Source organism: Pseudophryne corroboree, chromosome 12, assembly GCF_028390025.1.
Source record: "Pseudophryne corroboree isolate aPseCor3 chromosome 12, aPseCor3.hap2, whole genome shotgun sequence".
Taxonomy (NCBI): Eukaryota; Metazoa; Chordata; class Amphibia; order Anura; family Myobatrachidae; genus Pseudophryne; species Pseudophryne corroboree.
Window position 1 is genome coordinate 47,361,220 of NC_086455.1, and position 23,849 is coordinate 47,385,068.

General features: G+C 44.9%; 1 protein-coding gene across 1 annotated transcript; it reads left to right on the forward strand.

The window, feature by feature from the left end:
• Window positions 1-4,804: 4,804 nt before the first annotated feature.
• Window positions 4,805-22,085, forward strand: LOC134979980 (opsin-5-like). The gene is made up of 6 exons (XM_063946581.1): window positions 4,805-5,154; window positions 5,442-5,644; window positions 5,950-6,049; window positions 7,587-7,691; window positions 13,185-13,408; window positions 20,653-22,085. Exons 1-6 carry the CDS (start codon window positions 5,025-5,027, stop codon window positions 21,100-21,102), a joined length of 1,212 nt encoding a protein of 403 aa, XP_063802651.1. The 5' UTR covers window positions 4,805-5,024; the 3' UTR covers window positions 21,103-22,085.
• The last annotated feature ends 1,764 nt before the right edge of the window (window positions 22,086-23,849 follow it).

Consider the following 23,849-nt stretch of genomic DNA (forward strand, 5'->3'; position numbering starts at 1 on the left):
ACAACATTATCACCACTTAGGTGAAAATATGTGCCAGGGTGTGAGTCCAGGAAGGCTCCACGGAAGAATTTCAACTAGGTTAATTTCTACATTTCCTGCAAACAGGAGTGTCTATGGGTCTCAAATTGGGTCCATTAAGGTTCAAATTTCGGCCTGTTGATTTTCTTCCAGAAAGAAATTGGCTTCAGTTCCTGAAGTCCAGAAGTTGTTAAGGGAGTACTGCATATACAGCCCCTTTGATGTCTCCAGTGGCACTGGGCGATCTCAACGTAGTTTTGGGATTCCTAAAAAATCACATTGGTTTAAACAACTCAAATCTGTGGATTTGATATATCTCACATGGAAAATGACCATGCTGTTGGTCCTGGCCTCGGCCAGGCGAGTGTCAGAATTGGCGGCTTTATCTCACAAAGCCATATCTGATTGTCCATTCGGACAGAGCAAAGCTGCGGACTCGTCCCCAGTTTCTCCTTAAGGTGGTGTCAGCGTTTCACCTGAACCAGCTTATTGTGGTACCTGCGGCTACTAGGGACTTGGAGGACTCCAAGTTGCTGGATGTTATCAGGGCCCTGAAAATTTAGTTTCCAGGTTGGCTGGAGTCAGGAAATCTGACTTGCTGTTTATCCTGTATGCACCCAACAATGCTGGGTGCTTCTGCTTCTAAGCAGTCGATTGCTCGTGGGATTGGTAGCACAATTCAACTTGCACATTCTGTGGCAGGCCTGCCACAGTCTAAATCTGTTAAGGCCCATTCCACAAGGAAGGTGGGCTCATCTTGGGCGGCTGCCCGAGGGGTCTCGGCATTACAACTTTGCCGAGCAGCTACGTGGTCGGGGAAGAAAACGTTTGTAAAATTCTACAAATTTGATACCCTGGCAAAAGAGGACCTGGAGTTCTCTCATTCGGTGCTGCAGAGTCATCCGCACTCTCCCGCCCGTTTGGGAGCTTTGGTATAATCCCCATGGTCCTTTCAGGAACCCCAGCATCCACAAGGACGATAGAGAAAATAAGAATTTACTTACCGATAATTCTATTTCTCGGAGTCCGTAGTGGATGCTGGGCGCCCATCCCAAGTGCGGATTATCTGCAATACTTGTACATAGTTATTGCTAACTAAATCGGGTTATTGTTGTTGTGAGCCATCTTTTCAGAGGCTCCGCTGTTATCATACTGTTAACTGGGTTCAGATCACAGGTTGTACAGTGTGATTGGTGTGGCTGGTATGAGTCTTACCCGGGATTCAAAATTCCTCCCTTATTGTGTACGCTCGTCCGGGCACAGTACCTAACTGGAGTCTGGAGGAGGGTCATAGGGGGAGGAGCCAGTGCACACCACCTGATCGGAAAGCTTTACTTTTTGTGCCCTGTCTCCTGCGGAGCCGCTATTCCCCATGGTCCTTTCAGGAACCCCAGCATCCACTACGGACTCCGAGAAATAGAATTATCGGTAAGTAAATTCTTATTATTTTTCTGTTGACCATTGTCATGTTGACTATTTGACCAGTCTGACCATATGCATGTTTGGTGTCAACTTTTTGACTGTCGGCCTATCATCTGGATACTGTTATTCTGGGAAGAAGTCTAGGTGGGAGACCAAGAAGGAGAGTGTTAAAGACATGATGCATCTCGTAGCTTTTGTATGAGGTCACTAGATCACGCACTATATCACAATAGTATTCTGCTTTATGATTTCCAAGAAAACAAGAGTAGATATTCCAATGGATTTAGCAGTTCCTGAAAATTTTTACCATCCATTCCTGATCTTATTTGTGGCCTTATACAAATTCCTGCTTTCAGTTTTTCATCACTACTGGAAATGTGGATTTCAAGTACATAAATGCAGCAGAATTTTTATCAATTGCTTTTACAAATTGTTTTATCAGTCCTAGCTTAATATGCAGTGGAGGTAAATACACTTTTTCCGCTAGAGGGGTATTTAACACATTTTTCTGCCCAGGAATAAGAGATTCACGTTTAGGCCATTGTTTTCTAATGTCTGTGTGTATGACAGGCAGTGGTGCAAGTAGAAAGAAATTCTTAGTGGTACTGTGTGTGCACACCGTAGGCGCACGTCCCAAAAAATGGCCGCGGCCACATGCAACAAGGAGCGTGGTCAATGAAAATGGGGCATATCAACATGATACGCCCAGTGGCGCCAAGCGAGGGGGGAAAGGGTACAAATGACCTGGGCCCGGGTCTGATGGAGGGGACCCCCTTACCTGGCAGCAGCAGTTGCAGCTCCTCTCCTCAGCCCGGCACACACTGCTGTGTGATGGGCTGCAGTGTGGCCAGGGAGGGGCTTAAAATATTTTTTTCTTTATTTTTTTCAGAGGGTGCATGGCCATGCCTCGTGTGATTACACCACGCCACCTGAAAAGTACCTGGGCCCAGCCAGGGGCATGCTCCTGAGAGTTGGTGCTTCTCATGTACTAGACACGCCTACAAAGAGGTGTGGCCATGCCCCCAGCATGCTGTGGTCACACACCCTCCGGGAAGGGGGAGGGGGGGAGAGGAATGGACCCAGGAAGTTGTTGTACCGGGGCCAGTGATTTTCTCTTAGCAGCCCTGGACACCCCCCCTCTCCCCCCCCCCCCCCCCCCCCCCCCCCCAATTTCTCGTCACTGAGAACATTCATTTACATTCCATATACAGCTTACCTTTATGGTGGTTTCTCACAATAGGGAACCTCTGAAGAAATGTATCCTCCGTTGTCAGACAGCATCTTCAGTTTGTATTCACTATTCATGTAGAAAATCACATGGAAGATGCCTGTTTGTATAGATATAATCAAAGTTATACAACAGAGGTTCAACCAGATTCATGCTAGCTGTGTCACCTTCTACCAATCCCACAGCGATCCCACAGCTGTGTCACCTGTGTCTTAATGGTACGCCTCCTCCCTCACTGGCCCACAGGGGGGGGAACTCCCAGTGGGCCCCACCTTCTCTAGAGATTAAGCTCTAGACCACAGGTTCTCAAACTTGGTCCTCAGGACCCCACACGGTGCATGTTTTGCAGGTCTCCTCACAGAATCACAAGTAACATAATTAGCTCCACCTGCGGTCCTTTTACAATGTGTCAGTGAGTAATTAATACACCTGTGCACCTGCTGGGTTACCTCCAAAACATGCACTGTGTGGGGTCCTGAGGACCGAGTTTGAGAACCACTGCTCTAGACTATGCACTTGAGTTATACATATGTCTATACTGCATAGGGCTATGGTGTATTCACTACAGAGCATTGCTGTTATCATGCATGCCCTAGCAGTATTTACTATAAATATTTATCAAGGGGCACAGACCATGCACTCTCTAAAAGCTAGTCAAAATCTCTGTGGTGACTGACCACACCAATAAGCATGGGCCCCTACTACTGCATTTTCCCACCCTTCATGCCCCAGTAGGATACTGCACACACATATATATATATACTTATACATACGTACGTGTGTGTGTGTGTGTGTGTGTATATATATATATATATATATATACACAGTATATATGCCCCCCACACATATATGCACTACAGGAAATATAGGCTGCTGCAATCATTATAGCCCCCTCCACTCCCAGGCAAATATTGTCTGTTGCAATAATTTATTATAGACCCCACCACCACAAACACCTCCGGCACCCCCATTCCAGCAAATATGGGCTGCAGTCATCTTTTGTAGAACCCACCCCTCCACCCCCACATATGCATACTTAACCACCCACCTTCCTCTCTCTCCTAACAAATGTAAGCTGCTGCAATCATTTATAAAAGTTAAGTTACCACCACTCCCCTACCCCCCCCCCCCACACACACACACACACACACACACACACACACACACACACACACACACACACACACACACACACACACCAGCAACCTGCCCCAGGCTGCCAGCACCGCTGCATGCGCCATACACAGTACAGAGCACCAACTTACCTGCGGACCAGCACAGTCCAATGGAGGAAGAGAGTGTGCATCAGTCAAAGTGAGGTTACCGGTGGCTGGCATCGTCATCCGTGAGGTGGTTGCAGCTGCTGCTGCTGCTAGGCTCCTGCACTGTCACGTGTGTGCAAGAGCCAATCATGGGGAGGCAGAGGCTGCAGCAGACAGCTAGCTTTAACCCTGCACTGCAGCAGGGAACTTCAATTTGGCGGACGCGCTGGATTTAAAAAAAAAATGACAGCGGGACGGGGGGCGCGCGGTATGGCATACCGGCAACATATTTCTTAATGGTATGCCATACCACACCCTACCCCCACACTTTCACCACTAATGACATGCCATAAAGAACACTAAAATATGAAAAAAGAAAGTAACTCACTAACACACTATGCCTGATGGAAAAATTCTGATCACATATTTAAATTCAGAATTTAAAATTGCACTAGAGTTGCTATTCAGTTTTCTTGTGAAAAAAAACATGTTGACCATTGTAATCTAAATATATTCTACATCATTATGAAACTAGTGAAATACTTGGTGCTAGGAATGAGTTTTAAACCAAGCATCCATCAGGTTTAGAAGTGTCCTATATTTGCTTTAAATAATACAGCTTTTTGACAGATAGAACAAGTCACCCCTTCAGTATAACTTGGGCCACAGAGCAGTATTTGCTAGCTCTGGTCCCCAAGCACCCCTGCCAGTCATGTTGGGAGGTCTTGCCTGTATAGAACTACTTTCCCTATAGAAGATTACTTTCCCTTGGCAGGTTGTGTATTTCAGACACAATAAGATTATCTTCCACACTGAGAAACAATTGGGTAGAAGCTTTCAGAAGATTAAAGTTTGGTTTATGATGTAATTTCAGATGAGAGGCGGGGTCACTGTGTCATTATGGCAGGGTTGAATCTTCATCTTAACAGACTGGCATTAGACTTTGAAAGCTTTCGAAGATCAGCAACCCTGGAAGTAAGATCACTAAACTAAGACAAACCAAGTTTGGAAAGAAGGCCACAGCTCTTCACCACCTGCAGACAAATTCTACCTGTTGCTTTCCTTGAATTTGACTCACAGCTACAAGAACTGCCATGGATGGACAAGGAAAGATCTTGGATATTGCCCTGACAGATAGCACCTACTTACAGCTCAATGGTTCCACTGATGCCAGGACCTCTGATGATGGGAAGACTGTGATAGGTGTATACCTCATGCTCCTGGGTAAGGGTAGATTGGGAAGATCTAGCATTAGAGATGCAATGTAAAATATTTACTTGTTCCATAACTGATCATGTTTTCAGTCCCAAGAATATAATTGATAATTTAGATCCAGGTCACTGGACAATAAATCATTCAGGTGTGGTGGTCAGTTTTGGGATTATTGATGTGTGACCTATGAACAGTGTAAATAAATCCGATAACCTCATAGACTGGGATAAACATAGAATAAAGACCAGGCCAGCTGTGTATAATGATAATGTGTCAGCTATTGCTTTTGATATCTGCAGGCTGGCTTTCATGGCTGGGGAACGGAGCAGTAATCTGCCTTTTGTGTAGACGCAGGCGGCCGTTGGATTCCCAGGATCTGCTGACGTTTAACCTTGCTGTTTCGGATGCTGGAATCTCTATTTTTGGCTACTCTCGTGGAATTGTGGAACTGTTCCATGGATTAGGAAATGACTTCTTGGTCACTTCTCTCTGGACATGCAACGTAAGTGACCTAATACTTTAATTACTTTTTATTTTTTACTTTGATTTAGGGGCCTTCTTGTAATAATCGTTTTAAATGAAGACCAATGCATAAAACTAAAAGTTGATATATTGTCATTAAACGTATCCTTAAAGACACATCAATGAATAAAGGTTGGTGGGGACACAGCCCTGGAATTTACTCCATTGAGCTGGCAATTTGTATATAAGGAGCACTGGTCCCTTTACTTTGTTCCTGTGAACTATTTTTATCCTCTTGTTTTAATCCTGTATAATCTGCCCTGATTATGATTCCCACTTTATTAGGTTGATGGCTTTCTGATCCTCCTCTTTGGCCTGATTAGTATTAACACTCTTACAGTAATCAGCCTTCTTCGTTATGTCAAGGGATGCCTGCCACATCAAGGTATGTTAGTAACACTTTTGCTGTCAGTATCATGTGGCTTACTCCATTATTATTATTAATTAGTCATGTAGTGCCACTGTATTACCCTTTGCTGCACTACATACTTTCCAACTGTCTCTTTTTGGCACCTAAGGGGTCAATGTACTAATCCTTGGAGAGATATAAAGTGGACGGAGATAAAGTATCAACCAACCAGCTCCTGTCATTTTTCAAACTCATCCTGTGACGTAAGCAGACAAACATTGGTAGTTGCTCGGTCATTCCTGGAAATAATTATGTACCAGGTGCTGGAAAGGGGGAGGGGACACAGACAAACAGACAGAAAGGGGTGGGGTGGGGGGGTTGCAAATCCCTCTCCTACATTTCCCTTCAGCACACTAAAAATGATCTGTAAACATACCCGAACCTATCTGGTAACAGAAATTCAGAGAATTAGTTTATACATGTTTGCAAGCACATGTTTAAGCTGCTGATCCACTTTCAAGGCTTCTCCGATGTCAGCAGTCCTAACTATACATGATAGCAGTGCCCACATAGGGCCATGTAATTTGTAACAGTAGGCCTCATGATAAAGGCTATTACTAAAACACATCCAGACAGAGAGCTAACTTACCCAGGAGCCACCCCCAGGATCTCCCATTGGCACTACAAGCCTTTATCATGAGGCCTACTGTGACAAATTACATCATGTAGTGTTAGGACTGCTGACATCGGAGAAGCCTTGAAAGTGGCTCAGCAGCTTAAACATGTGTTTGCAAACATGTGTAAACTAATTCTCTGAATTTCTATTACCAGATAGGTTCAGGTATGGTTACAGATCATTTTTAGTGTGCTGAAGGGAAATGTAGGGGTGGGATTTGCACCCCCCCCCCTCTCTGTCTGTACATCCTGTGACGTGGCAATTAGGAGCTGATTGGCTAGTACTTTATCTCCGTCCACTTTATCTCTCTCCAAAACTTAGTATAGACCCCTTTATGCCTGTGTCTCTCTTTACTTCCAACCTGTCCCAGTTCTGGGCTTTCAAATTGTCTTTAAGCAATCAATATGGAATAGTTTCCAGCAGAAAGTGTTAAACGTGTCCGTGCTCTTTGGTGTTTGTTGTTGCCACTAGCTTATCTATAGTGGGTACATGGTGTGCGGTCTAAGTGTTCCTCCGGTGTCTGGTAAGGTGGATACATTAATGGGAAATAGTTTGGCAGCCCCTAGTCTGCCCCAATAGATTAAAAAAAGCTAGCCTGTAATTAAAAATGGTACATTTCTTAGTTATAGTAGAATTATAAACCTAATAAAAGCACTTTTATATTTGATGATAGAGCTCAGTTTTTTAATGGCTAACCTAACACTTTACCAGTGATGGTGGGTATTAGGTAATCATTATTAAGAACTTACTGTTGGATGTATGAGATAGTTTTAAGCTTGCATAAAAAATTCCAAGTGTATCCTTGAAGACATTAGTATTGACATTTTGTTTTTTAGATGTTCAGCTGATGATAACCCTCATACTATTCTTGATGTGTGTAGTATGCCCTTTCCTCAGCTCACCAAGTGAATAAGCACGGCGTCTCAGTGGTTATCGTTGTCATCTGGATCTCTGCTATTTTCTGGGCTGGATCTCCGGTTATGGGCTGGGGCAGCTTCACAGGTAAAGGTCCTGGGTTTGATTGACAAAAAAATATTAATGTAGTGGGGCTTACATTATTGAGCACATCACGGACATAAGATACCTAGTGGCAGATTTATTAAGTTCGGTGAAGTGATAAAGTGGAAGGTGATAAAGGACCAGCCAATCAGATCCTTACTGCCATGTCACAGGCTGGGTTTGAAAAATGACAGTTAGGAGCTGACTGGCTGGTCCTTTATCACCTTCTACTTTATCACTTCACCGAGCTTAATAAATCTGCCCCCTAGTTACTATATAATACACTTCTCAAAACACATATACAATAGATATATTATGAATGCTCATATAAGAGGCAATTCAAATACGGGCGGTACACACAATGTGCTGTTCCATAATGGTACATCGCGTCCATGCCATCCCAGCTCTCTATCCCTATAGAGATGCAAAGGAAACCTTGCAATGTTGGAGTTACTAGCTGCAGAGGCGTACCTGTGGGAGACAACAGAGTCACACCCTCTTTATTCTAGATACACATTTCACAAGTGTCATACCCAGGATTAGAACCCACAACCTACTACACTGGAAGCAACCACCTTAATGATGAAACTAATTGCTCCTATATATGGAGCATGAGAATTCTAACTAGATGTTTCCTATACAGGAGCAAATAGCTCCGTCAGTAAGGTGCCTGTTCCCAGTGTATAGGTTGTGGGTTCTAATCCTGACTTATAAAATAATTGTCAGATAAATACTCAGCATTGTGAGTGACTGAGCAGATCTACAGTATGTAGTGTGTGGCTGCACACATAGTTCTGCCTAATTGCAATGATTTTGAACTGACAATTCTAAGTAGCTTCATATAATTGGAATCTGCAGGCTAGCTATGCAGGAGGAATTAGCTCAATTAGTAAGGTGTCTGTATTCAGTGTAACAGGTCATGGGTTCCAATCCTGGGTATCACAGCTAAGAAATGTGTGATTTAAAATAAAGAACAATGGAAAAAAAAATATATAGATACATACATTTTTTTTCCCCAGAAAACTCCAAATACACACACATATATATAGAGATGTGCACCGGACACTTTTCGGGTTTTGTGTTTTGGATCTGGATCTCCGTTCGTGTTTTGGATCTGGATTGGTTTTGCCAAAACCACCCTTTCGGGTTTTGGTTTTGGATCTGGATTTTTTGGAAAAAAACATAAAGACAGCCCAAATCACAGTATTATTAACTTCAATAACATTCATTTCCACTCATTTCCAGTCTATTCTGAACACCTCACAATATTGTTTTTAGGCCAAAAGGTTGCGCTGAGGTAGCAGTTATGACTAAGCTAAGCAACACAAGTGGGTGGCACAAACACGTTGCCCATCTAGGAGTGGCACTGCAGTTGCAGACAGGATGGCATTTTTAAAAACTAGGCCCCAAAGAGCACATAATGCAAAGAAAAAAAGAGGTGCAAGATGGAATTGTCCTTGGGCCTCCCTCCCACCATTATGTTGTTTAAACAGGACATGCACAATTTAATAAAACCATAATTTCAGTGACAGGTGGTCCCCCTGGAAAAAACTTGCCAAGTTCTCCGAATCATAGCTAGATACAAACATACCACCTCCATATTTGATGACTTTTCACATTATGAGAAGAGGCAAGAGGAAGAGGACAATGTCAAGAAGGTGTTTAAAAATTAGAGAGGGACAACACACAGGTTTCACCTTCACTCCTATATTGGTGTGGAACAGAAAGGACTTTAACCAAGCAAATATATAATTACCACATTACTGTACAAACTGAAAAACTCCAAAGCCTCCGATTTATACCCCCTTATCCATTTTCAGGGAGTAGGATAATCGCGGATTTAATGCTGGGATGCAAATAAACCACAGCATCAAGATTAGATATTTTCCCTCCACGGAGTCTGGATACTTATTTTGTGAAAAACTTGTGGGTTTCTTTTTTTCAATTTTTTTATTGCTTTTTTATTTACATATTTTGTGGCAGATGCCTTATTTTCATTTTTCACAGCTCCCAGTTACACGCATGTGAGCATACCTGTGTGTCTTGTTTAGTTTATTCATATTTTATTTTTAAATAAAGCATCCCCTTAGATGTTTTAGCAGCCCCTCGTAAGCCCCCACAGCAGGCCCGGATCGGGCAAGTTGAGTTCAAGTGGGTTCAGTACAGTACTAAGCTGGACTGTGCAGTACATTTTTTGTTATTCAGCCCCTGCCCTAGTGGAGCTTACCAATCTAGTTGAAACTCATTTCATATTACAAGTAGGACTGTGGGAGGAAGCAATGCTAACCTCTGTGCCAACAGCATAGTAACCTAGTAATTGAGGTTGAAAAGAGGCAAAATGCCTATCGCGTTCAAGCCAGATATCTTCCTGAATGCAAGCCACCATGAGACTCCATACTGGGCCCTTATTCAGTAACTGTTTGTGCCTCACAGGAGCTCCTGGCCCATCTAGTGCTGCAGTGCAATGGAAGTCTGATGCAATACAAGATCAATGAAATCCTGTTCTTCTAACACCGCAAGGTCTTGTGATAACACTACGTAGCCCTTATGTTGTACAATTATTAAGGAGACAACATTTACAAAATAAAGGAAAAGAACCCTGTTCAACAAATGCGCATTTTGTAAATAATCCTAAAATGTGGAACATTAATAATAAAATCAAAAGTAAGGTTGACTAATTGGAGCCATTCATTTGAGTCCCTCACATGAATTAATTGAGAAGAACCCCTCTCTAATTCTGGGTACACAGTGCACACTAGAAGATATATCTACTAGAGATGAGCGGGTTCAGACAGGGCACCCCTGAAATTATATGGCAGACATATAGACATAGGTGTGTTTGGAAAATCTAGTTTTCTCCGGCAGCTGCCAGAGAAAATGAAATAAGAGATGTTGCCATGTCACGTTCCGCTGGATTATGATTCTGTCTCTTCTGAGTCTGATTGACTTTGGCCACAAATGTGGTCTCTCCTTACTTTATCGGAAAAAACTTAGTCAAAATTGCAATTTCCAATTCCACCTTTGCAGCTATGTTTTCACATATCTGGTTGTTATGTTGAAGCTTGTTTCATATTCTGCTCTAGGCTTTAATTTAAACCTAGGATCAAGTACAGCAGCATCCCTGTAATTATACGGCAGCGCCTCTGGATTTATACAGCAGATAGGCAACACCCCTGGATTTATAAAGCATAGGCAGCACCCCTGGAGAATTGCACAGCAGACAGGTAACAGCACCCCTGGACTGATATGGCAGAGGGGCAACACCGGATATAGGGCAACACCCCAGTAATTTTAGCGATAGGGTCTGCCATACGACTGTGGCTGAAATGATTGGTTTGTTTGGGCCCCCACCAAAAAAGAAGCAATTAATCTCTCCTTGCACAAACTGGCTCTACAGAGGCAAGATGTCGTCCTCATCCTCCGATTCCTCACCCCCTTCAGTGTTTACATCCTCATCCTGATATTTTGCCCAGGCATGATGATGGGCTTTTTCATCCCATGGCCAAGAACTGTCTCCACTGGTGCCTTATTCAAACACACCACATCCCCATCAGAATTCTCATTGTCAACTTCCTCCTCAGCGCCAACTGTACCAATATCCTGCTCATCCTGGTGTACTTCTACAGTGACATCTCAATATCAGCAACTGGACTGGCAGTGCTCCTCCCAGCACTTGCAGGGGGTGTGCAAATGGTGGTAGGAGCCTCCTCTTCTCACACAATTTTGGGAAGGTCAGGCCTAGACATCGCAACCGCGGGCACACTTGGACTCTCCTTTGGGATTTGTGATATCTCTGAATGCACATTTGTTTTTTTCCTGTGCTTTAATAAGCTTTATTTTTAAAATGATTCAAGGAGGAGGAGGGCTTCCATCTTCATGGGAAGCTGAACCACCAGTCATGAACATAGGCCAAGGCCTTAGCCTTTGTGTTGTGAATGGCATATTGCCAACTTTACGTTTCTTATCAGATAATTTCTTTTTTTTGTTATTCATTTTTGCTTCTTGGATTTTACATGCCCTCTATGATATTGGGCATCGGCCTTAGCAGATGACGTTGATAGAATTGCATCATCAATGTCATGACTGATGGCAGCAGCAGCAGCTTCAGCATTAGTACTAGAAACTGGAAGTGGTTCCTGATCTTTCATTATTGTTTCCTCCAAATCTTTGTTCTCCATTTCACAGGACAGCACCCCCTTATTATTACAGCACACAACAGTGCCCCTTTATTTTCACACCACCCCTGTATTTTTACAACATACAAGACAGGGCCAGTGTACATTTATTTTCACAGCACCCCTGTAGTTTTACAGCATACAAGACAGGGCCAGTGTACATTTATTTTCACAGCACCCCTGCAATTTACAGTATACAAGACAGGGTCAGTGTACATTTATTTTCACAGCACCCCTGTAATTTACAGTATACAAGACAGGGCCAGTGTACATTTATTTTCACAGCACCCCTGTTATTACAGCATACAGGACAGGGCCAGTGTACATTTATTTTCACAGCACCCCTGTTATTACAGCATACAAGACAGGGCCAGTGTACATTTATTTTCACAGCACCCCTGTAATTTACAGTATACAAGACAGGGCCAGTGTACATTTATTTTCACAGCACCCCTGTTATTACAGCATACAGGACTGGGCCAGTGTACATTTATTTTCACAGCACCCCTGTATTTTTACAGTATACAAGACAGGGCCAGTGTACATTTATTTTCACAGCACCCCTGTAATTTTACAGCATACAGGACAGGGACAGTGTACCTTTACAACACCCCTGTACTTTGTACAGCATACAGGACAGTGCCCCTGTACAGCACAGTGACAGGACAGCAACACCCATGCACAGCTGCAGCACCCCTAACAGCACAGGACACCACAGTGACAGGACAGCACCCCTAACAGCACCGGAGAAAGATAGGATACTGGCGCCGGCAGTTGTTCCAAAGATTAAAGAGGACATTTCACAATAAATAAAATCTAACAATTTATTACAAATTTATAAAAAGATGGATAATTGCCACACATCACATTAAAAATCCATATGCATTTGATTTGTTGGAAAATGTAAGCCACAAAAGTTCTCCTCAATGGATACTAAATCAAAACACTGGCTAGGGCTCAATCCACATATATTAGAAAACATTCTGAAGCAATGGTATTATTACCCCATCCATTTAGTGCATATCATGAAGTTCGGGGGGGGGGTTAAGATCCGAACCCGCTCAACTCTAATATGTATATACGTGTATATATATATATATACACCTACATACATATATTTATTTATATATGGGTGGGGGGGCACCAATATTTGTATTGCCTCCTGGCAACTGGGACAAACTTACGCCACTGCCTAGCTGATATGGGTACAGAGAAGCATCACTGCCATGCTTGGTGGCACATCGCTTGTAACTGAATTGACCTCAAACACATTAGACATTGATCACAGTTTGTCTAATCTATTATGTGATTCTCCTTGCAGAACGCAAGTACGGTACTTGTGAAATAGACTGGTCTCTGGCTAGAAGCTCCACACCATACAAATGTTATGTTATTGGTGTCTTCATTTGGGGTTTCTTCATTCCAGTGACCATCATGGTCTTCTGCTATATATCAATCATCCGGTCTGTTCACAAAAGTCACAGAAACTCCCATGGAGGAGACTGCAGTCAACGTCAACTCACCATGGAAAGAGGCATCACCCGGGTACTACAATGATCTGGTGTAGACACTTAATAATTAGGAAAAAGTAAATCTTCCTTTATTTTTAGAATAAGACACATTTGCAGTTGAGCCAGAAACAGGTTTGTATTTTACAAACTGCTCTTTAGGGGGACATGTACAAAAAGTAATTTAAATGCCTTGTAACCTTAAATAGTAGAAACTGCCAGTCTGAGCAATTAGCAGGATAAACCTTCGTTTGGTAAAACTTGTAGATTAAGCTCAATAGAATGTTGGAGATATAACGTTTTCTTTCTGTTATTTGGAACAGTAAATGAGTTACAAAATTAAATAGCAACAGCAGATCTACATATTTCACTTAAAATTAGAGATGAGCGGGTTCGGTTTTACTCTGATTTACCCGAATCTCCTTATTGGCTATCGGACGTCACGTGTTTTGGTTAGCCAATAAAAAAATTCCAGAAAATAAGAAATGGCGATAATTCTGGCATAAAGAACCGAGTAAATCCGAACCCGCTCATCTCTACTGAAAATGCCATTTAAGTGGCTCATCAAGGCTGTCGGCTTTCGTTGCCCGGTAAAGTAAAATAAGCAACAGTGGTAAAAAATTAATCTATGGTTTGTACAACTATGGCCCTAATTCAGACTGGATTGCTGCATCGGCAGCAATCGCAGTCTGAATCTATATGTGGCGTGCGCATGCCCACCCCGGGAGCCCAGTGAAATGCTAAAAGCATCTCTGGGCTGCGATCGCTTCTGCCTGATTGATAGGCAGAGGCGCTCGCGAGGCGGGAAGGGGTGTGCCAACCACATTAGAACGCCATTGGCGAGGCGCGGTCTGGACCACGGAGGCATGCCCAGACCTTGAGGGGGGCGGGCCGCGGTTGACGTCACGCAGCCGCTGCGACCCGTGATGCAGTGAGTAGCGGCCTGCCAGCAACATGCAAAACATGCACTGTGTGGGGTCCTGAGGACCGAGTTTGAGAACCTATGGTGTAGGAGGTGTATACACCCACCCACATGGATCACAGCTCCTTCAATGTTTTTAGCTCCAGGCCAATGTGACCCTAAATCCGGCTCTGGGAGTACCTAAAACCTACAGGGCCATTAACTTGAGTTTGGCTGAGTATTTCAATCATCAGAGGGTCAGGGAGAGTATATGCATGTTTGTACTGAGCTGGTCCTATATTTAACAGTGTAATTGCATCACAGTATTTCTCTATCGTCCTAGTGGATGCTGGGGTTCCTGAAAGGACCATGGGGAATAGCGGCTCCGCAGGAGACAGGGCACAAAAAGTAAAGCTTTTCCAGATCAGGTGGTGTGCACTGGCTCCTCCCCCTATGACCCTCCTCCAGACTCCAGTTAGATTTTTGTGCCCGGCCGAGAAGGGTGCAATTCTAGGTGGCTCTCATAAAGAGCTGCTTAGAGAAAGTTTAGCTTAGGTTTTTTATTTTACAGTGATTCCTGCTGGCAACAGGATCACTGCAACGAGGGACAGAGGGGAGAAGAAGTGAACTCACCTGCGTGCAGGATGGATTGGCTTCTTGGCTACTGGACATCAGCTCCAGAGGGACGATCACAGGTACAGCCTGGATGGTCACCGGAGCCGCGCCGCCGGCCCCCTTGCAGATGCTGAAGTAAGAAGAGGTCCAGAATCGGCGGCTGAAGACTCCTGCAGTCTTCTAAAGGTAGCGCACAGCACTGCAGCTGTGCGCCATTTTCCTCTCAGCACACTTCACACGCAGTCACTGAGGGTGCAGGGCGCTGGGGGGGGGGGCGCCCTGGGAGGCAAATGTAAACCTATATAAAGGCTAAAAATACCTCACATATAGCCCCCAGAGGCTATATGGAGATATTTAACCCCTGCCTGTATTCACAAAATAGCGGGAGACGAGCCCGCCGAAAAAGGGGCGGGGCCTATCTCCTCAGCACACGGCGCCATTTCCTCTCACAGCTCCGCTGGTCAGGACGGCTCCCAGGTCTCTCCCCTGCACTGCACTACAGAAACAGGGTAAAACAGAGAGGGGGGGCAAATTTAATGGCAATATCTTGATATATATAAAGCAGCTATAAGGGAGCACTTATTATAAGGCTATCCCTGTCATATATAGCGCTTTTTGGTGTGTGCTGGCAGACTCTCCCTCTGTCTCCCCAAAGGGCTAGTGGGTCCTGTCTTCGTTTAGAGCATTCCCGGTGTGTCTGCTGTGTGTCGGTACGTGTGTGTCGACATGTATGAGGACGATATTGGTGTGGAGGCGGAGCAATTGCCAAATATGGGGATGTCACCTCCTAGGGGGTCGACACCAGAATGGATGCCTTTATTTATGGAATTACGGGATAGTGTCAACACGCTAAAGCAGTCGTTTGACGACATGAGGCGGCCGGACAATCAATTAGTGCCTGTCCAGGCGCCTCAAACACCGTCAGGGGCTGTAAAACGCCCTTTGCCTCAGTCGGTCGACACAGACCCAGACACAGGCACTGATTCCAGTGGTGACGGTTACGAATCAACCGTATTTTCCAGTAGGGCCACACGTTATATGATTTTGGCAATGAAGGAGGCGTTACATTTAGCTGATACTACAGGTACCACTAAACAGGGTATTATGTGGGGTGTGAAAAAACTACCTATAGTTTTTCCTGAATCAGAAGAATTAAATGACGTGTGTGATGAAGCGTGGGTTGCCCCTGATAAAAAGCTGATAATTTCAAAGAAATTATTGGCATTATACCCTTTCCCGCCAGAGGTTAGGGAGCGCTGGGAAACACCTCCTAGGGTGGACAAGGCGCTAACACGCTTATCAAAACAAGTGGCGTTACCTTCTCCTGAGACGGCCGCACTTAAAGATCCATCAGATAGGAGGATGGAAAATATCCAAAAAAGTATATACACACATGCAGGTGTTATACTACGACCAGCTATAGCGACTGCCTGGATGTGCAGTGCTGGGGTAGTTTGGTCAGAGTCCCTGATTGAAAATATTGATACCCTGGACAGGGACAATATTTTACTGTCGTTAGAACAAATAAAGGATGCATTTCTTTATATGCGTGATGCACAGAGGGATATCTGCACACTGGCATCACGGGTAAGTGCTCTGTCCATTTCGGCCAGAAGAGCTTTATGGACGCGACAGTGGACAGGCGATGCGGATTCAAAACGGCATATGGAAGTTTTGCCGTATAAAGGGGAGGAGTTATTTGGAGTCGGTCTATCAGATTTGGTGGCCACGGCTACAGCCGGGAAATCCACCTTTCTACCTCAAGTCACTCCCCAACAGAAAAAGGCACCGACTTTTCAACCGCAGCCCTTTCGTTCCTTTAAAAATAAGAGAGCAAAGGGCTATTCATATCTGCCACGAGGCAGAGGTCGAGGGAAGAAACAGCAACAGGCAGCTCCTTCCCAGGAACAGAAGCCCTCCCCGGCTTCTACAAAAGCCTCAGCATGACGCTGGGGCTTCTCAAGCGGACTCGGGGACGGTGGGAGGTCGTCTCAAAAATTACAGCGCGTAGTGGGCTCACTCGCAGGTAGATCCCTGGATCCTGCAGATAATATCTCAGGGGTACAGGTTGGAATTAGAGACAGATCCACCTCGCCGTTTCCTGAAGTCGGCTTTACCAACGTCCCCTTCCGAAAGGGAGACGGTTTTGGAAGCCATTCACAAGCTGTACTCTCAGCAGGTGATAGTCAAGGTACCTCTTCTACAACAAGGGAAGGGGTATTATTCCACTCTATTTGTGGTACCGAAGCCGGATGGCTCGGTAAGGCCTATTCTAAATCTGAAGTCCTTGAACCTGTACATAAAGAAGTTCAAGTTCAAGATGGAGTCACTCAGAGCAGTGATAGCGAACCTGGAAGAAGGGGACTTTATGGTATCCTTGGACATCAAGGATGCGTATCTCCACGTTCCAATTTACCCCGCACACCAGGGGTACCTCAGGTTCGTTGTACAAAACTGTCACTATCAGTTTCAGACGCTGCCGTTTGGTTTGTCCACGGCACCTCGGGTCTTTACAAAGGTAATGGCCGAGATGATGATTCTTCTTCGAAGAAAAGGCGTATTAATTATCCCATACTTGGACGATCTCCTAATAAGGGCAAGGTCCAGAGAACAGCTAGAGATGGGATTAGCAATATCTCAAGAGGTGCTAAAGCAGCACGGATGGATTCTGAATATTCCAAAATCCCAATTAATGCCGACAACTCGTCTGCTGTTCCTAGGGATGATTCTGGACACGGTTCAGAAAAAGGTTTTTCTTCCCGAGGAAAAAGCCAAGGAGTTATCCGACCTGGTCAGGAATCTCCTAAAACCAGGAAAGGTGTCTGTACATCAATGCACGCATCTTCAGATGCACCTGCGGATAACCCTGTCTCCAAGGACAAGGGTATCTCTTCTGTGGTGGTTGCAGAGGGCTCATCTATTGGAGGGCCGCAGATTCGGCATACAGGATTGGATCCTGGTGACCACGGACGCCAGCCTGAGAGGCTGGGGAGCAGTCACACAAGGAAGAAACTTCCAGGGAGTGTGGTCGAGCCTGGAAAAGTCTCTTCACATAAACATTCTGGAACTAAGAGCAATCTACAATGCTCTAAGCCAGGCGGAACCTCTGCTTCAAGGAAGACCGGTGTTGATCCAGTCGGACAACATCACGGCAGTCGCCCATGTAAACAGACAGGGCGGCACAAGAAGCAGGAGTGCAATGGCAGAAGCTGCCAGGATCCTTCGCTGGGCGGAGAATCACGTGATAGCACTGTCAGCAGTGTTCATCCCGGGAGTGGACAACTGGGAAGCAGACTTCCTCAGCAGACACGATCTTCACCCGGGAGAGTGGGGACTTCATCCAGAAGTTTTCCACATGCTAATAAACCGTTGGGAAAGACCAATGGTGGACATGATGGCGTCTCGCCTCAACAAAAAACTGGACAGGTATTGCGCCAGGTCAAGAGATCCGCAGGCAATAGCTGTGGACGCGCTGGTAACACCTTGGGTGTACCAGTCGGTGTATGTGTTTCCTCCTCTGCCTCTCATACCAAAGGTATTGAGAATCATAAGGCAAAGCGGAGTAAGAACGATACTAGTGGCTCCGGATTGGCCAAGACGGTCTTGGTACCCGGAACTTCAAGAGATGGTCACGGACGATCCGTGGCCTCTACCTCTAAGACAGGACCTGCTTCAGCAGGGACCGTGTCTATTCCAAGACTTACCGCGGCTGCGTTTGACGGCATGGCGGTTGAACGCCAGATCCTAAAAGGGAAAGGCATTCCAGAAGAAGTCATTCCTACCTTGATTAAGGCAAGAAAGGAAGTCACCGCGAAGCATTATCACCGCATTTGGCGGAAATATGTTGCGTGGTGCGAGGATCGGAGTGCTCCGACGGAGGAATTTCAACTGGGTCGTTTCCTACATTTCCTGCAATCAGGATTGTCTATGGGTCTCAAATTGGGATCTATTAAGGTTCAAATTTCGGCCCTGTCAATATTCTTCCAAAAAGAATTGGCCTCAGTTCCTGAGGTCCAGACTTTTGTCAAAGGAGTACTGCATATACAGCCTCCTGTGGTGCCTCCGGTGGCACCGTGGGATCTAAATGTAGTTTTAGATTTCATCAAATCCCATTGGTTTGAACCACTAAAAAATGTGGATTTGAAATATCTCACATGGAAAGTGACTATGTTACTGGCCCTGGCGTCCGCCAGGAGAGTATCTGAACTGGCGGCTTTATCTTATAAAAGCCCTTATTTAATTTTCCATTCGGATAGGGCAGAGCTGCGGACGCGTCCGCATTTTCTCCCTAAGGTGGTATCAGCGTTTCACCTGAACCAGCCTATTGTAGTGCCTGCGGCTACAAGCGACTTGGAGGACTCCAAGTTGTTGGACGTTGTCAGAGCTTTAAAAATATACATTTCAAGGACGGCTGGAGTCAGAAAATCTGACTCGCTGTTTATACTGTATGCACCCAACAAGTTGGGTGCGCCTGCTTCTAAGCAGTCGATTGCTCGTTGGATTTGTAACACAATTCAACTTGCACATTCTGTGGCAGGCCTGCCACAGCCTAAATCTGTTAAGGCCCATTCCACAAGGAAGGTGGGCTCATCTTGGGCGGCTGCCCGAGGGGTCTCGGCATTACAACTCTGCCGAGCAGCTACGTGGTCAGGGGAGAACACGTTTGTAAAATTCTACAAATTTGATACCCTGGCAAAGGAGGACCTGGAGTTCTCTCATTCGGTGCTGCAGAGTCATCCGCACTCTCCCGCCCGTTTGGGAGCTTTGGTATAATCCCCATGGTCCTTTCAGGAACCCCAGCATCCACTAGGACGATAGAGAAAATAAGAATTTACTTACCGATAATTCTATTTCTCGGAGTCCGTAGTGGATGCTGGGCGCCCATCCCAAGTGCGGATTATCTGCAATACTTGTACATAGTTATTGTTAACTAATTCGGGTTATTGTTTAGGGAGCCATCTTTCAGAGGCTCCTCTGTTATCATACTGTTAACTGGGTTTAGATCACAAGTTGTACGGTGTGATTGGTGTGGCTGGTATGAGTCTTACCCGGGATTCAAAATCCTCCCTTATTGTGTACGCTCGTCCGGGCACAGTACCTAACTGGAGTCTGGAGGAGGGTCATAGGGGGAGGAGCCAGTGCACACCACCTGATCTGGAAAAGCTTTACTTTTTGTGCCCTGTCTCCTGCGGAGCCGCTATTCCCCATGGTCCTTTCAGGAACCCCAACATCCACTACGGACTCCGAGAAATAGAATTATCGGTAAGTAAATTCTTATTTTTTGCATGAGGGTTCTGCTGATGTAGAGCGTCCACTGCATTGATTTCAGGTGAGACATGAATGTCTGTCCCTCTTTTAAAGATACTTCAGTTTGTGACTTGCTAAATTGTGGATGCAGAGAGAGCAACTGATATCTTACTTGTTAAGCAAGAATGAGACGTTGGAGACGTGTTCACTAATATAATTGGTTTTTAGCAATGAAATATTTAATGCTGTAAATCAGTGGTGGAACTAGTGAGTGGTGGACCCAGGTGCAAAAAAATGCTTTGGGCCCTTTACGTCCGAAAGTGCAGTCTACTTGGTTCTGAAACTCGGTCCTCAGGACCCCACACAGTGCATATTTTGCAGGTAACCCAGCAAGTGCACAGGTGTATTCATTATTCACTGACACATTTTAAAAGGTCCTGTGACTTAAGCAAAGCCTACTACTAGAGACTATTGGCCAAATACTAATGCATGCTATGTTTGCTGCCTTTATCCCTCAGGTGTCCTTTGTTATCTGCACAGCGTTCCTGCTAGCATGGTCTCCGTACGCTGTAATATCTATGTGGTCAGCCTGTGGTTACCATGTACCAGCTCTCACCAGTGTGGTGGCCACCCTGCTTGCCAAGTCAGCGAGCTTCTACAATCCCATCATATACTTAGGACTCTGCCCAAAGTTCCGACATGAGCTGCAGGCCTTGCTGTGCTGCATACATGAGAAAGACCTGTCTCTGGGTGGTGAGCAAACAGCGATGACATATGAAGCAAAGATGAGACAGTCAGAGAGCTTCAGTCTACACAGCAGGACGGCAGAGGACAAGACTGCATGGGCCAATACTACTTCACCACAAGCCTCAAATGAAGTTTCTGAAATTGAAAGAATGAGGAACAGATATGCCAGTGTTGACGTTGGTAGTGATTGTGAAATCCCACAAAGTGCATGTACTGTATAACTGCTTCCTAGTGTATGTATGGGATGCGGTCAATTTACCGACAATCAAAATCCCGACAACCATTGACCGATGGTCAAAATCCCGACAAGGTCAAAATCCCGGCATTTAATATGTCGACAGGTCACAAAGTCAACATGATTTTTTAATTGAAACCGACTTGTTCATACTTTATCATCCCAGTGGACCCAGAGGGGGAATATTATAGTGCCTGAAGGATGATGAGCGCAGCGAGCTGTGTGAGGGGACGTGGTACTTATACGGTGTCCATGTTGACCAATGTGTCCATGACATACCAAAAAACAATGATAAACTCGTGTCGACTTTTTGACTTGTTGACATTTTAAATGTCGTATTTGACCTTGTCGGTATTTTAAATGTCAGTATTTTGACCTTGTCGGGATTTTGACCGTCGGTCAATTGTTGTTGGTATTTTAACCGTTGGGATTTTGATTGTAGGTATTTCATACTAAAACTGTGTGTATAGTTATATCAGTGCTCTGTTATACTGGGATCCCTAGACACCTGATCTACAGTATTTTCATCCATTATTGTTATATATTATAAAGTCAATGACAACTGCGTGCAAATCAACTACTTTAAAAGTTAGCAGTCCCTGATCCACCTGCTCGATTCCTGCTTGCTGCTGCATGTCTGCTCCCCCAATCCTCAGAACTAAAGACCCAAAGCCTGACCCAGCTCTAACTGCAGTGCATCCTACCCTAGCCAAAACTGCAATCTGGCAGCAAGCAAGTCAGAAACTGCCTCACCGGGACTTATCCCCATGTACGTAGAAAAATATGTCTCTGCTCATCTATTTAACAACAGGCAATAAAATGTATTGTTTTACCTGTTCATTTAGGTTGGTTGGGCTCTGCTAGTGCTTACAGTACCTGATTCCTATCACCACCTGTAGTGCATACATGGTACATGTCCAGAAGCCATCAATCATAAAGGTGTTTGCACTGATTCTGAGTCGCATCTCCTGTTTTTGAGCTGACTGCACATGCCTAGACATCGCAAAACATGCACAATGGGGTAGATGTATAATGCTGCGCTTTGGAGTTTAATGGTATCTGTGCATGTCATGTGCTGCAGATACCGCTTCTCACCATTGTATTATTGTAGTGAAGTGTGCAAGATGACAGGGACGCTATCGATTTTTGCAGCTGTCCCCGGCTGCCAGAGTATGCAGCCAGGTTCTGTGCATACAATAAACAATAAAGTTTTTTTTCTTCAATTAGCTGCATGTGCCGCTGGGGGATTTCTGACCGGTGCATGCACAGATTCTCTGCAGGGGCCGGTCAGATGCCGAAAGAGGGAGAGTGCTATTTGCCAGATGGTTGGGTTGACATTCTCACTTTCTGACAAAACACTTTTTTAATACATGAAGTCAGTGATTGTCTTGCTTCACCTCGATAATGGGCGAAGCTGGGCCATGCAGTTAGCAAACAGCAAACATCTGGTAATACATCTTCCACAAAGTGTCCAAAGTCACGTGTAGGTGTATGGGCACTATATCTTTTGCAAACAGAGATCAGCATGGGTGGTATTAACATGCCCAGAGCGACTATTTCGTATATGAGTGCTCTGGGAGTGTCGTGGGTGTCTATGTACATGCCAGTGCGATACTGAATTGTGTGTATGGGGAAGGGACGCCTTTTCAAGAAAGATCTCTTGCATCTACAGTAACATGGGATTGCTACAAGTAGTAACACTAATGAACGAACGCTAATGGGCCCTACACATTTAACGATCCGCCACCGAGCTGCCCGACGGCGGATACGGCCAACGGGCGACCCGGCGGCGGTGGGGCAGTGACGGGGGGAGTGAAGTTTTTTCACTCCCCCCGTCACCCGGCTCCATAGAAGTGCAGGCAAATATGGACGAGATCGTCCATATTGGCCTGCATGCACAGCCGACGGGGCACCAGCGATGAACGAGTGCGGGGCCGCGCATCGTTCATCGCTGGTGCCTCCACACTCAAAGATATGAACGGTATCTTGTTCATTAATGAACGAGATCGTTCATATCTTTGACCAATATCGCCCAGTGTGTAGGGCCTATAAGACTTGCAACTCAGTTCAGCTGGTCGTTGCATTAGCATATGAAACTGAGCAAAATGTCAAGGCCATAGGAAAAAGCAACCACTAAAGTGTGCAACGTTATATAACAGATAGATAGAGCTACTGCATGTATTCCTATATAGCTTGCGGCTGAATAGCTGCAGACTCCCGCATTGTGAAACAGATAAGTACCTAAAATATCTGCCATGTACTTGTACATTTCTCAGCCTATAAAAGCCACCGAGTGCTCCTTATTAGCTGGTAAATGCAGTGAAACCTCTATAGAAAAGTTTGCCCATTCATTAGGGTAAAGCAGGCCTGTTAGGAGCCTAAACTGAAACACAAGCAGTATTCTGGCTTAATTGATGGGACACTCCTGGGAAAACTAGGACACATCGGAACCCCAGGTTCATGTGTAGCTCAAGGCTTCAACAGTATAATTATAATTAGGAAATTACCTTTCGGTTTACCCATAAGTTAATAAATGAATAAGCCCCTTTTGGGTCACATTATCTCCATTTACTGTATCTTATGTGAAGTGGAAAAAACAGCTCTGTTCTACAGTGATTTCTATAATATGGGATAGAGGAAGAACTGGCCTGAACCCAAAATAATAAAGTTGCCACATTTGTAACCATGCCTAATAATGTAAAAGGGGGGGAACACTTCCTGTAGGCATGGTAG